This window comes from Agelaius phoeniceus, chromosome 3 (assembly GCF_051311805.1).
Source record: "Agelaius phoeniceus isolate bAgePho1 chromosome 3, bAgePho1.hap1, whole genome shotgun sequence".
In the NCBI taxonomy this organism is placed as follows: domain Eukaryota; kingdom Metazoa; phylum Chordata; class Aves; order Passeriformes; family Icteridae; genus Agelaius; species Agelaius phoeniceus.
The window spans coordinates 28,053,278-28,068,181 of record NC_135267.1 but is presented as its reverse complement, the minus strand read 5'-3'; the positions used below and the strand labels follow the sequence as shown (position 1 = coordinate 28,068,181).

The 14,904-nt window shown below is 41.1% G+C and overlaps 1 protein-coding gene across 1 annotated transcript in view; it reads left to right on the top strand.

Annotated features, from left to right (window-relative positions):
- The first annotated feature begins 744 nt into the window (after nt 1-744).
- The window catches only part of AGPAT5 (1-acylglycerol-3-phosphate O-acyltransferase 5), a 54,515-nt gene continuing 40,355 nt past the window's right edge, over nt 745-14,904 (top strand). Inside the window, exon 1 of the mRNA XM_054629090.2 lies at nt 745-1,221. Within this exon, the coding sequence (XP_054485065.1) occupies nt 1,003-1,221 (219 nt within the window). The 5' untranslated portion in view covers nt 745-1,002. The remainder of the gene's footprint in view (nt 1,222-14,904) is intronic.

Sequence of the window (14,904 nt, the reverse complement as noted above, 5' to 3'; positions counted from 1 at the left end):
AAAGCTTGTCCCAGTTAAAACCTGGCAAAGGAAGCAGATCTTAGCAGAACGTATTGCACACCCACTTCTTTCAAAACAGTGAGAGCTCCACAAGCTTCAGGATATAACTTTATTTTTTAGAGACAAGGAATAAACACTTCACTACAGCCTAGAGCTCAATAAGCAATTTCTTCTGGGAAGGTTATTCGACTGTTTTCTGCAAGACCTCTTGCGTTTTCTTCAAAAGCAGATGGTGCCTCTGGCTTCTGCTGCCAACAGGGTATTGGGGGGCAGAGACCGAGGGTGAGAGAAGCGAGGCGAGGCAGGCAGCTGCCTGCTAGTGCGAGGCACGTGAAATGCCTCCTAAACCCTGAGCATCGCTGCGCCTGGAGCTGGCAAAGGGAGAGCTGCACTTTACTGCTCCGCTTTGGACTCACAGGCCGAAAGTGCGAGGGTGGGGAGGGGGCGGGGGACGGCCAGGAAAAAGGACTAAATTTTCTTGGAACCTATGCTAAGATATAATTAATACAAACTAAGCTCATCAGTTATAAACACGTGTGTCTCGTTTTGCACGGAGCCGAGCAGCCCGGCCCCCACTACTGCCGGTTCTGGATGGGGAGCGATAGGGATGCGGCCGGGAGGGGTGGGGGGGACGCGGACAGAGCCGGTGCCCCAGGCCGGGGGCTGCTCTCAGGGCCGGTCCCGGGCCCGGCCCGGCGCCAGCTCGGCCCCTCCCGCCCGCCCGGAAGCGCCGGGGCCGGGGCCGCCTTCCTGCGGCGCGGCTCCGCCTCCGCCGGGCAAGATGGTGGCGGCAGCGGCGCTGCGGGAGCCGTGAGCCGGTGTCCTCTCACGCCGCGTTCTCTCCCCGTCCCTCCCGGCCGCGGTCGCCGCCGCCGCTGCTGCTTCGCGGCCGCCTGGCGGGTGTGCCCGGCGCGGCGGGCGATGCGGGCGGCGGGGCTGCGGGGCTGTGTGTGAGCGCGCCGCCCATGTGGGTGTCCCGGTGAGGCCGGGGGCAGCGGGAAGATGCTGCTGTCGCTGGTGCTGCACACCTACTCCATGCGCTACGTGCTGCCCGCCGCCGTCATGATGGGCACGGCGCCCACCTACATGCTGGCCTGGGGCGCCTGGCGCTTGCTCTCCGCCGTGCTGCCCGCCCGCTTCTACCGCGAGGTGGATGACCGGCTGTACACCATCTACCAGAGCATGGTTCTCTTCTTCTTCGAGAACTACACGGGCGTGCAGGTGAGCCGGCTGGGCCGGGCAGGGCAGGGGGGCTCCGGCGGTGGTGCCGGCTCCGGACTCGTCCCCCGGGCCGGCCGCCGTGGGGCCCGCGGGCAGGTGCGGCCGTGGCCTGGGCCCGGCACCGCAGAGGATCCGCCTCGTTCCGCAGCCGCCGCTGCTCCTCTGGTGATGCTTTTCACGGAGTGTTGGTGTTGTGTTCGTTTTGCAGGTCGGGAAACGGAAGAGATGCGACACCGGTCGTGCTCTATCAGCACTTGAATGGCAGCCGCCTTTTCACACTTTGAACCCCTGTGGCCTGTGCTGCACATCTGTAGCATTAAATTGGCAGCAGATGAGAAAGCTGCCATCAGCTATAATTGTACATAATACACGTACGAGTTTTTAATAAATAGATTAAGTAATCTTTTCTTTATTACAGATTTTTAGTTTTTGTGCAGTCTGCCTCATGTCACTCTTTGGCCCTTAAATTTTGGATCAGTCATGGATTGTGGTTATTCAGGATCTCGGTTTCAGGTTAATAAGTTGAAATTGGAGGCCTCTCTTGTATGATCAGAGGGGTATTTGCATTCAGGTGATAATACCTCACAAAGTGCTCAGAGTTTGAGAGGTTACGTATTTGTCTGTAATTTGGAAAGTAGGCAAGGAGACTTTTAATTGTGCATGTTAAAAATAATAAATGACAGGTGCTTCCTGTGTCTAAACGTGACCTTCAAAATATTTTAAAAATACAGAAGGCTGTTTGAGGCTAGTGTCAGCTTTAGGTGCTTGAGAGCAGAGAATAGCAATATATGCTGACAGGTGACAGAGCTCGTACAAATGAGGTCTTCTCATATTCATGGCTGAGGCCTTTTTCCACTCTGTAATGAAGCATTTCTTTCAGAATCAGGCTGGATCTCCCCTAGTTTCCACTCTTGAGTGCAGTTGTAGGCCTTGCTTTCATAATGACTCTTGGGAAACCCACTAAGCCAGCTAAAGATACAAGAGTTGCAGTTTGACATCAGAGTAAATAGAACGGATACAAAACTGAGCAAGATCTTCTTTTGGTGGTAGGTTTTGATTCATCTTGTAATTTATGTAGCTTTGCCTTACCTCTTGTCCAAATAAGCTAACTTGTGTTGTGTTTGATATACTAAAAAAAAAAAACCAAAAAGGAAGAAGGAGCAGTAGTTCACAGGTACTTATAGTTTTAGCTGCCTTCTCTTTTATGTAGTGTCTCTAGTGCAGATACTTTAATGTGTAGTAACACACTTTGGTCATTAAGTGCTGAAAGTAGTAGTATAGAAGTTTAACTTGATCTATTCTAAGAATGAGAGCCAAAAATTAGTGTATAAATTGTAATGAAAAAGCTACTCAAGCTGCCTACAACTGCTGTGCAGACAGTACCAAACACTTAGAGTTTTTAAAAAGAACTTTTATCCAAAAAATGCCTGTGACATTAAAGAAAGGAAAATGCTAACCAAAATAAACAGCAAGGCAGCCATCATCTGTTGGCCTCTGTTTCATTGCATTGTTTAACTTCATACAAACAGAAAAATGGTGATGATCAATTATAAGCCACTAACAGGAGATCAATTAGGAGAATATTGAAATAGAGATGCTTTGTCACAGTAAGCAACAAATAATGATAAGAAACTGTGGAGGAGGAGGCATGTGTCATAGATAAATAAAATAGTAACCATGACTGGAAGGTAAATAAAAGCTTGGAAAATACAATACATGTGTAGAGAGGTAAGAGCTATAGATCCATGTGTCATTTAACTGGAAGATAGTCCCCACTTGTTTAAGGGAGAGAAACGGGGTGTCTTTTTAGACCTACTCTAGTGAACGCTGCACGTGTTTTAACTTGAAACTCACAGTGGAAAGTTAACCATGTGCCTGAGTGTGTGAGATTGGGATGGTAACCTGAGACCTGCTGTGGATGGGCTGTCTTCAGGCATGAAATTAGATGCAGAAGTGTAGCATCATTAAACTTAATTCCAATAAACCAGCAAAAATAGTAGCTTCATAAAGACAGCTGTAGGGTTCCACCAACATTAAGGCACCATAAGAGCCATGGCAGGGAGGAATTCTGCATCTCTTTCAAGTCTATTAATTTACTCAATCGATTGAAGATTGTTGGGATGTTTATTTTTGTGCCTGAATAAATAGGAGACAACCTCATCCATCAGAATACTGGAACTTGTAGTCTCACTCAAGTCGTTAGGATTCTACAGATGCTTAAGTGACTTTTAGCACTATTGCTGCCTTACTGTATTTAAAATGTCTTTAATGTTATGTACTGTTTAGCATTCTTTGGTTTTACACTTAAGGTATTTGTGGTTTTTCAATACAAGAACATGCTGAACCAGTCGTGGATATTTGAAGTGTCTGATCTTAAAATAATTTTCCAAAATTCCCAGTAATGTGAGTGGGTATTAATAAGGTAGAGTTGGTTACAATCATAAACATGGATGACTATATTTTTATTCAAATACTATTGTGATATTTGTTTTCTATTTATTTATTTGTCAAGAGGTGATGTTTCTCTCTATCATTTGCTGTTAATCCATTAAGTATCTAAATCTGTCTCCCCCTAACAGCTGTATGCACAAGTGTATTTTTCTTCTTTTCTTTGTTCTTCTTGACTTGGATGTTCTTAACAAATTCTTTAAAAACAAAAACTGTAGTTCATACTAGGAAGGCTTTTTATCTTTATAGGAAACTCCTCTGTTTTGAAATGTAACTAAGTAAGGTGATAAGCTGATCTACATGATAGAAAATCTTGAAATATTAGTCTTTCTCTTAAGTATTTGCCTTGAGATATAAAATAATTCCAGAGCTACAACTGCAGTGAGCTCTGGATATTTTAGGTCCTAGAGAGTGGCTCATGAAGTAACTGTAAAAGTTTTTTACTTGGTAAGTAAAAAAGTATTTAGTTGTAAATACTTTCTCTTTTTAAATTTTTGTCAGACTCTTTTTTTCCATTGAAACAATTTTGTTTTACAAAGCCTGAGAGAACTCAAGCTTCCTTGGCATCAGTTTAGGTTTTCCAATAATATTAGAATTCATTAACGAATTGCCAAAAATAGTTCTTTTTGCTGACTGTCATGCAAGAGTTGGCAGTAGAAGACTGAAGAACCAGTACTGAGAGTACAGAAAGCAACAACAACATCCCAGTGCTGTGAGGTAAACTTGACAAAGCCAGTGTGACTATAAAGTGAAATCCTATAACACTGTGTAAATTTGTCAGTGCAATTACAGTTTAGTGGGCATCCATGAAGTCTGTTAAGCAGCTGTAAATATATTAAATTAATTAATCTGTGGCCTTGTGACAGTGCTCCTCAATAATCTCTAGAATTATATTCTCAGAGTAATGAAATGTGTAGAAGGGGTATTGGAAAGTGGCACAGAGAGAACGTCCCTGCTTTGGCCCTGTGTTACCTCTCGCCTATCCTGCCATAAGAGGCAGGTGCCCTACAGTACTGTTTTCTAGGAGGAATATTGTATAAAGTGAAAAGGATTTTATGTAAAGAGAGTCTCAGAGAGCAAAGGATGTTAATTTTATCAGTGATGGTTAGAGCAGTCCCTGGTACAAGCAGGTAGAATTCATGCACTTTGGAGGACTTCCATCTGCAGGTGCCAATAGTTGGTTTGGCCCCAGGTTTCTGAATCATCAAGGAGCTGATGAACTGTGGTTTTGTTACTACTTTTCTCTTTACTGTGTCAGGGAAGTCTGGTCTCTTCCATTTCAAACAGGCTATAAACAGTTGAATCTTGCTATAGAATGTGAAAACCAGGATGGCTGCAAATATGTGTGTGATTAGAACGGTTGAAGGGCTGAAAGGACTGGTAATTCAATATGATAAATGCTCTCATCTCTCTCTGACCCTGAGCGTCTTATCCCAGTTGCTGTCAGAGTGATGAAATTAATGCCTATTGTGATTGTGCACATGTTTCAGATCAGATGAGGACTAAATGTTCTTCAACTTTTTTTGTTGTAATTGTGTTTGATATTTTGTACTGAATGCTGGTGAAGAAATAATAAAGAAATCATCACTCAGACTGCTTCCTAAAGGATCATTTTCATCTGAAAGGTTTTGACAATTGAATGAAATCCATAATTGAATTAATGCTCAAGGATTTTGTTCAGCACTTGTATCTGCTGTGTTCTCTACCCCCACTTCCTGATGAATAGAATTTTTTGGAAGCGGTGTTTTTATTAAAGACATTACGAAATTCTGGGTTTTGTTGTCTTTACAGGACTCTGGAAGGGCTGTAAGAATCAGATAATACCTCGGTGTTGTTTACTAGAGCTAAACAATTATTTTTTAAAATACAAGAGATGCTTATTCAACAGTGTGAAGTGCTTCCTGGATTGATATTGAAGCTTGGACTTGCTGTGTCTCAGTAGGGTTGAAAACCACTTAGGTTTAGAGCAAAGTAAAACTTTGTGGAGCAAATGTACTGCAGAACTCTTGACAATACTTTCCAGTGGAGTAGAACCTGGGATCTTTTTCATACCTTGGCTTCCTAGGAAACGTGTGAGGAGAGCTTGGTGTCTGAGATTTGGATGGATGCTTAGCCTTGGAGCCTTGTTGACCAATTTGCAATGCAAGTGAGTGTCTGTGCCCATCTCTGTTCCCAGGTCAGCAACCTTCCCAGACAAGATAATCTTTACTTACGTCTTGCTTTTCCTATTGAAGCTGTTCAGCTGTCCAACAGGTAATTCTTGAGGGTCCAAGGTGGAAGTGCGAAGGCAAGAGGCAGTGCAAGTTTGACAGCCAAGTTGCAGCATACAAGGAGGTGCTTTGGTTGCTGTTGGTGGGGTAGTTTGTCATCTCTTAGGAACCTGGTTCTTCCCTCTCTGAGCTGGGGGAGGCATCATAACCAGGCATGGCAGGGTGAAGGTTTGGTTTCTGACTGCTTCCTGTCGGTAGATGTGAGTGACAGGGTTTGGCTTCTCTTTAGATGAGAACCCATTTCCCAGGCAAGTGGCATAACCAGAAAGTCCAAAGGAAACAGAACTTTTCACCCTTCTTCAGTTGTGTTTGGAAGGAAAGTGCTGGCAGTTGCATTTTGGCATGAGCCTGGGTGTATGAGCCTGCTCTTGAGTTTCCTGAGCTCTCCTGCCTGTGCTCAGGAGTGGGAGGATTCTGGAATGGTGTGGGAGCTGAGCAGGAATGTGCAGAGCTGCCATCAAGGCAAACCTCTAAGCTCAGGTTGGAGCTGAGTGGCCTCTGAGGGCTCGAGCTTTCCTCGTTCGTGTAGCTTGTTGCAGTAACCCCAGTTAGTACCTGCTTACATTGCTGCTTTGTGAAACAGTGTTAGTTCTTGTGAGGTGTGTTGAGAGGTTAAAATAATCATGCTTGTAACTTAATTGCGATGGTGGAAATAATGAAGTAAAGGTCTTGGGGAAGTGATAGAAATGTGGGGACTGGTGCAATGCAAAGACTGAAAAGAAACTAGGAGAAGGTAGGGAAGCATATCATGTTTGTGTGATAAACTTTTGAAAGAAGCCCAGTGAAATTTTTCTGCTGTGATGAAATTTTTCTGGCTCCATTAAGAAAGTTTACCCTGCTTCATTTCATTAGAGATTTCAGTGTACAGCTGTTTCCAGGCATATATGTCTTTTGTAGTACACAGCTAAGTTCTCTGTGTTATTAGAACAGAAATTAAGTGATACCTGCTAAGCCTGAGGGATGCAGCTCTCAAATTGAGATGCATGCCTAATTTTAGACTCTTACGTTCAACTGTGTTATGAGGTAGCAAAAATAGATTAGGTGTGTTAACTTTGTGCTCTTTCTGTTTTAGATATTGCAGACCAAATATTTGCATATATCTTCATTTTTATTCTGTGCCTTTGACTGTAGATCTGAAGGTGAAAGTGGTGTCCTTCAGGACTCTTGTTCAACAATATACCATTGAGAGTTCCAGTCTGTTGCAGATCTGGCTTTGGGGCAATCTGGAAGGAATTTGGGATGGAGAGGTTCTGCATTCAGTGCTGGTCCTGATCATCCTCCACTTACTGCCTGATATATGAAAAATAAAATAAATAAAAACTGAGGTCTAGTTAGCATTTTTAGAAATCAAATATCAGCTACCTGAACCAAAACTGCTGTTTGGGTTCATAAACTAGTAGCTTTGTGTGGAGATTTGCCTAGCATGTGTTTCATAAATGGCAAGTCACAACTGAATCTGTCTCAGTCCACAATTTAAAAAATGTGTGTTTACATTTTTAAGTTAGCTGCATGTACTTATGAAAATATTAGAAAGTATGTGTCAGGTAGGAAAAGCTAAGGAGTCAAAGAGCAAGTTTGAGTGCTCTTACAAATTCTGATTCCAAGTATTTGACCAGTAAGTTTTGCAATCTTATAGTTTGGTTTTAAAAATTTAATTTTTAATATCTTAGTATTTTTGGTATGTGGATTTTTCATTAAATTTGTCCTGACTTCGCATAATTTGTTACATTTGAAAATAAAAGTGATATTTATTGATATTTTCTTAGCCAGCATTAGTTTTATACACTATACTCTTTTTGTGTTTAGCTGTGTTCTGGTAGATGCTGGGCTGTGGAGTTTTACAGTGCTCTTCCATGCCCTTTACTTCTGCTTACATAATATGTCCAGATACTTTATGTAAGGATGATTGTTAATTTAGATGTTTTTTCTCCTGGTACTCTACCATCAGACACTGTTCTTGCTAACAGAAGATTCTGTTCATAGTTAAACATTTGTGTGCACTTATTTCAAACTTTTTGCCATAGGCTTGCAGGTGGAGTATTCTTTTTTTCAGTCTTAGTTGTGCTAGATAAAGTAGGCTCAGATGTCAGGGATTTTGACATTACAGTTATGAGGAAGCATATCTTCTCAGGGGAAAAACACTCTTTAATCTCTCTTCTATCAGTTTGAATGCTATGAAGGGATTTGTATAAAATGCCAGGGAAATTATTTTCTTTTGTTCATTTCTTTTCTGTCATATACTACTTGTCATCTTCTCTGTTACAACTAGATCGTCTGTGGGAGTAGGAAATAGCATTTATGCTAGTTTGATTTTTTTAAATGTAAAATAAACTATGCATTATTTGGTCAAATTTTGTTTTTTAGTTCATGACTAGATATTAAAATAATATTAGTTTGGACTGCTTTGAACCTGTATTGTGGTAGTTGAAATAATTTTACCTGGTGAATTTGTGGCTTGCCTCAAAGAGTTACTTTGTTCCATTTCATAGGGCTGCATGGGAGTCTGGGGGCATGCATGTTTCTTTTTGAGTAAGCAAACAGTACATAGTTCCGAGCAAGCTGCAGGTGAACTGGCTCCTTCACATGCTCTGGTGGTGAGCAGATAGATGAGAGTGATTTTAATGTGGGGGTTTTTGAGGCTGATCAGTTTACTGGGCTCAATTCTGGAGGCAGAATTGTTGCAGGTATCTCCCTACGCATTCTTATTCTGTGCAGTGATTCCTTTGCCTTACTGTGAAAGTCCAGAGTGCCTAAATTCTAAATACCTACTGAGGATGTGTGGAGAAGCTTTCAGAAATCCTATTCCACAATCACAAGCAGGGACTAGAGAGGTTTCATAATCATCCTCATTCATTCAACTCACCGAGAGCTTCCCAGCAGCTTTCAGTCTCTACTTGCTACAAGCACTTGTAACAATATTACAAGTAGAGATGCAAACAACTCCTCTGTAGAATCCAATGCATTTAAAAGCCAAGTTCCTGTTACAAAGAGCTATGGCTGGAGGAAACACTGCAAACTGCCACAAGGTTTCCTGCTCTTGTGCGGTGGGCAAAGGGTATTTCCCGAGTGAGCTTAAATGGATGTTACATATTTTCCACTACAGAAGTGTAATAAAGTAACAATGGCTACATTTGCTGTGGGTCACTTTTGCCCTTCTTTTAAGGAAATTACTGAAATGTACATGAAGAAGTCTCCAGAGATGCAAAAGGCTTATAAAGGAGACTTTCTCTTATTGAAACAGGTGCAATACTTACTGCTACTCTTGTAGTAGAAGACATGTTCAGGTTTTATATAATACCAAAATGCCAAATGTTCAGAAAAATACTCCTGTTGAAATTTCGTCATATAAATAATTACCTTTCAAATATGTCTGAAGTATAGGTAGTTATTATTTTTAAAATTCCATTACTGCTGATTTATGATGAAAGTTAGGTACTCTAATTTTGATTTTTCCCAGGTGGTCACTCATTGTAATGGTGGATTTGTGCCATTGAACTGTACTGTAACCAAAAGCAAGTAATTTGGAGAAATATCTGTAAATTATTTGGGCACTGAAAATAGGATTTTTTTCAGACTTTAGATATCAGAATCTTAAAATCATGGCAAATCTTGGGGGTTATCCTGTTATCAAGACTGGAACATTTAAGATATACAGATGCTTTTTAAAAATTTTGTTAAGGATTCATCAGAGAACTAAGGAGTACAGGGGACAATTATCTTTATTTCAGCTCATAATCTGTAAAGCCTTTACAGTCAGCATCAGAACAAAGTGACTTTTATACATGTATCTAGTACATGGAATGAAGTATAACCAACCACTCATAAAAGTTTGTCAATTTAAACCATAAGGCTAAAAGCTAGTATGAAAATAAGAATGTACAGGCTTCAAATTTAACATCTGATGGTATGATTTAGTCCTACTTAGTCTAAATAAGTTGCTACTATAATTTTTTTACAAAAAGGAAATTAAATGACAGTAAGTGTATTTTCTAAAGATCTATGCTCTCTCGTTGAATCAAGTCACAAATGTATTTTTTAAAATTGAATTACATTACATATAGGAATCTTTTCAACATTCTCCACAGTTTAATCTCTTAGCAAGGTTTTTTTCCCACTGAACCCCAGCAAAATACATAGCTGCAGAATGCTTGAATGAACTCTGCTTCAATAAAATGGATTGCTTTGTGATTTTATGGCTTGCTGCTGAGCTTGCTAGAGCTGTCTGAGCAGCAGACTTCAGACTTGTGCAATTCTGTGTTGAGCAGATAGCCCCTAAAGAGGTTATGACATGTAGCAATAGTATGATTGTTACCTTAAAGCTATGTGTCCTAAAGGTATTTTTAGAAAATTTATTAACTTTTTTTTTCAGATCTAGAGAAAATGCAACTAATAAGATCAAAGTCCTCCCTCTTCTGTTCTATTCATATTCCTTATGCTGTAGGCAAGTGAAATCTGTATCTGTTAAATGCGAATAAAAGTGCTTCTTTGTTTTCTATGAAGAAATATAAACATTTAAAATTCATATAGTAAGACAGCTGAAAACCTGAGAAATGTGTCAGCCCCAAGTACAGATTCCCTGTCTGTATCCTGTCTTGAGCCTGCTTCTAGTCAAGCAGGGTAAATAGATTCTCTGGTCTGAGGTGCTTTCTCTGGGAGCTCAAAGGACTTGAGACATGAGGCAGGTTTTTGATGCCCGCAGCAGGGCTGCAGAGGTCAGCTAGCACCGGGGAAGTGCTGGTTGTTTTGGTGGTTTGTCATGCAAGCTCCACCCTTTCACCAGAAAACTGTATCCAGAGTTTGTAACAAACAGATGAGAAATATGATTTAGGATACTATTTATTTTAGTAGACATGTTGTATAGTGCCCAGCTAACAGAGATGCTCTTGGCCCAAAGAGCACACAGTCCCCGTTATTAATCGTGAAGAAATAGTGAGGTGGAGAGAGGTGCATTTTGTGAGGATAGTACAGTTAAGTAGGAAGTCTGTGTGGTCCTTTTTAAGTGTTGATGTCTTGACTTGTTCTCCAGAACAGGGAAGGAATGCTCTTCCCCTGTTATCCTGCTTTTATCTCTCTTCCCAGTTTCTACTACCTGTGCTTGAAGCTGATGTTTTTCCTGAACACAGTGCTCTGCTTTCACAAAGTACTCCAGTGAACGTAAGTTTTGTTGAAGTGACAGCAAAGATGGGAACATCATTCTTTAATTCCCATCTGGTATCTTTGAATAGAGAAGGGAGGAGGGTTAAGAAGTCTGAGGAACCAAGACTGAGTGTGCTGATGGACTGATAGACACCAGATGAGTTGGCCCAAGTTTTTACCAGCAATAACCAGTTGTATTGCCTTAATGCTGCTGAAGCAGAAGTCACACTATCAGAAAATCTACTTGCAGATCAGCTTTTAACTGCTCCCATTATGAGCCACATCCAATTACAATATTAAGTTAATCTCTTTGCTAGGACTTTGATGTGATCACCAGTTGACCTGCAAGCAGATCTTCTAATAGTATGATTACTTTTACCTACAGTTATTTTTTCCACGGCAGTGTTTACTGAGCTGATAGTGCTAGGATGTGATTAAATGATCTATTTAAGTTTCTTTGGTATGTAAAGATTTCATAAGCAAGAAATAAAATTCTTAACTCTAAATTAGGAGTGTCCACTTTGTTTCAGTGAAAACGTGTGCATATTATGGGTTATTTGGGTGTGGCTGCCGTGCAGAACTCTTCCATATTGCTACGCGAGCTACCACAATTAGCACAGCCATAGTTAAGTATGTTGCACTGGAAAAAGCAGTCTGGTAGGGAAGCTGAAACTGGTGTCACCAGATCACCCAGGAGCTCCCATTTGCATGCCTAGATCAGCCTATCACTGAATTAGTACATTCTCCCAGCAGAACTACTTGTCATTTCCTGCTAATCCATCAAAGCTTCACCTGGACAGGACACCCTGAGGTGTGTCTTGTGGCTGCTGAGCCTGTGAACAGCTTGGTGTGTGGCATCCATGGAAGCTGGGTACCAGCCTTCCCACAGAAGGGATCTAATAGCATCCAGTTTCCTGTATTTGAGACCTCACTGTATTGAGTTTGACAGTGCTGCTGTGTAAACAGATGTGAAAGGCCCACATTAACATTAATTGTATTACCAATTATTGCAAACTGGACTGTTAAGCAACCAAAACCTGGCTAAAAGCACACATTTCAGTGTTGTGTACACAAGTAATGTTTGCAGTGTTAGACTGTACATCTGCATTTTAAACATTTTGCCTCAAGTCTGCTTACTTTGGCTTGCTGTGTTGCTCTCCCTATTGACTTGTTTTCTTTGCTTGACTTCATTGTGCCTTTTTTTTAACAGCAGATTCTATTCTAAATGAACAGGTTCCTCACTTGCTTCATTGTGGCTGACAGGGCACTTTTCAGTTCATTAAGCTGATAGGTAGAATATATGTATACTGTAGTGTCTGGACAGCCATGCATGAAATATGTGAAACACTATACTAAAATTCAAATTGCCTCCCAAGCATGTCCTGCCTGTCCTGTGCTGCTTCCCTGGCACTGGCTGCAGGGGGCAAGACCAGCCCTGCCGATGCTCTGTGCATCCTTGGAGCAGCACTGCTCCTCTGAGGAGGGCTGGGAGTCTTTAAGCCACTCTGATGTCTTCAGGTTACATCCAAAGGGGCTTGAATACAGGTGGGCAGTGTGGACTCCTGTTTCTGCCCTGCTGTCCCAGGTGAGTCACTCAAGTGCTGCCTTAGAGCACAGGGCTAGAGGCACCAAGGTATGGGTTTGATCCCCATATGGGCATTCACTTAAGAGGTGGACTTGAGGATCCTTATAGGTCCCTTCCAACTCAGAATATCCTGTGATTTTGTAATTTACTGTGGCCCCCAAACATCTGCACCAGGAAAATGAGAAAGAGTTAGAGGCTGCACAGCCTCTACAGCAAAGAATTCTGCAAAGTTAGCTAAGAGAAACAGCAGGGAGTCCAAGGTTTTCTGGAGGCCATGAAGAAGAGTACTGTATTGTTTCCTTCTGCAGCTATAATATACATTAGGTGCTCTGGTTTACCTAAACACATCAGATGGCCAGAAATTCAAGTCTTGTCCTGAATAGGTTATTCTGCTTATACGCAGGCAGATTAATTCCTCAGACACCATCTCAAAGGGAAAAGGGCATTCTGTAGAATTCAAAGCTCTTAACTGTTACACTTCTGTTGTGTATGGTGAATATTTTCAGAAGCCTGATAAAGCAAAAATGCTTTGGTCTCAGAGGGAGAGCTGCGTGGGTGCCCACAGAGTAGGTGTCTCCTGGGACTGCCGGCTGGAAGCTGCCATTCTTAGCTACTTGTAGTAACAGTTGTAAGTTTGTATCTCAGTTCTTTAACTGAGAGTGTCTAAGGTGAATTGCTGTTTGCTGGCCTTTGATGAACTGTGTAAGCCTTCCCTGGAGATCTGTGAGATGGGTGGTGCTGAAGTGGATGATGCTGCAGATAAAGCTGGTGCATCCTCTTAGACTGAGCCATCTGAGCAAGCAACACAGAGCTTTCAGATTTTCTCATTCTTACATTTGCTTTGAAATTAAGCATCCAGTTTTTGTGTGTTTAATGAGAACTAATATAAATAAGACTTTTTTTTCTTTGTTAGTTCTGTACAACAGTTTGGCTGTGTGTTTTATCACGATTAAAAGATTTTGGTCCATTACATGTAAACACATCTAACCCTTAGGGTAAGCCATAATGTTGTGCATAGAAGTTGTTTACAGGAACAGTGAGTGGGTGTTCCTCTGAGGTTAAAAAGTGAACTAGATCCAATCTTACTGAAATAAAAAATTACGCAGATTAACTGTTATATTTGGCGGACACCGGCATATGTATTTTTTTATGGGAATGATCCTTTATATTTGTTTTTACCCATGTGATAGTCCAAAGTGAGTGCTTTAAATTGTGGGTCTGATTGCACTGAGATTTTCACTTGGTACATTAAAGTGGAAATATTTACAAGTTGAAGTTATAAATTGTGTATTTCAAACCCTGTTTCTTGTGTGGGGCAGCTCTTGGGGTCAAGGGCAAGTTTTGTTTTCCTCTTGTTCTTAGTTTTTCTCTACATTTTAGAAAAGCTCAAATAACATTCAAGACCTTCTGGTTTAATGATTTGTTGTATTGGGCCTTCTCTCTTACTCTAAAATTCTCTTTGCCAGAAACTGCATAGTGGAGTCTTAACTTGAAATTAAAGAAAACAGAATTTATGGACATTGTGCATTACAGTGCTAGGAAAGTGTACACTTGTAAAATGAAGTTTTAACTCTATAAGTAAGACTAGGAACATTTATTTCAGAGGAATTTGTGCACCTGAACTGTAAGGTCAACCCTTAGACGGCTACCTTGCTCTAAACTGTGAGTGGTACTTAGTGTCAGCAGTAAGGTTATAAATTCTGGTACTTCAATGAGAGGACTACTCCTATAGCAGAATCTTGTTCAAATTTCTCAGATACTGTTCAGAATATACTTGTCCACTGACTTGTTACAGATATTGTTCAGTTAGAATTTATTTGGCATGCCTTTTCTTTTTCATTTTTGGAAAAAATAATTCAAGTTATATCCTCTTTTACTCTATGTTGAATGATCTCTTGTTCACATATTAACTGAATATCTCAGTTCACCAATATCTGGTTTTGGCTTTCAAAAAAACAAAACTTGATCAACAATGTGGTTGTATTTTCAAAGAAGAAACAGCAGGAATGTGAAACATACAGTGGTTTTGTGGGGTTTTTGCCTAAAGTTAACAATAGGAGACATTAGCCATGCAGTATCATAGGTTACCTGAGAGATGGACACAGTTCCCAGAGATGCTGGTAGAGACCTCCTGTAAGGATCAATATGAGACTTGGCATACTAAATTATACCGATTAAGAGATCAATGTTAGTTCTTCCTGATGAAATTCCAGTTTTGCCCAGACTAGGGAAGTGATGAAAATA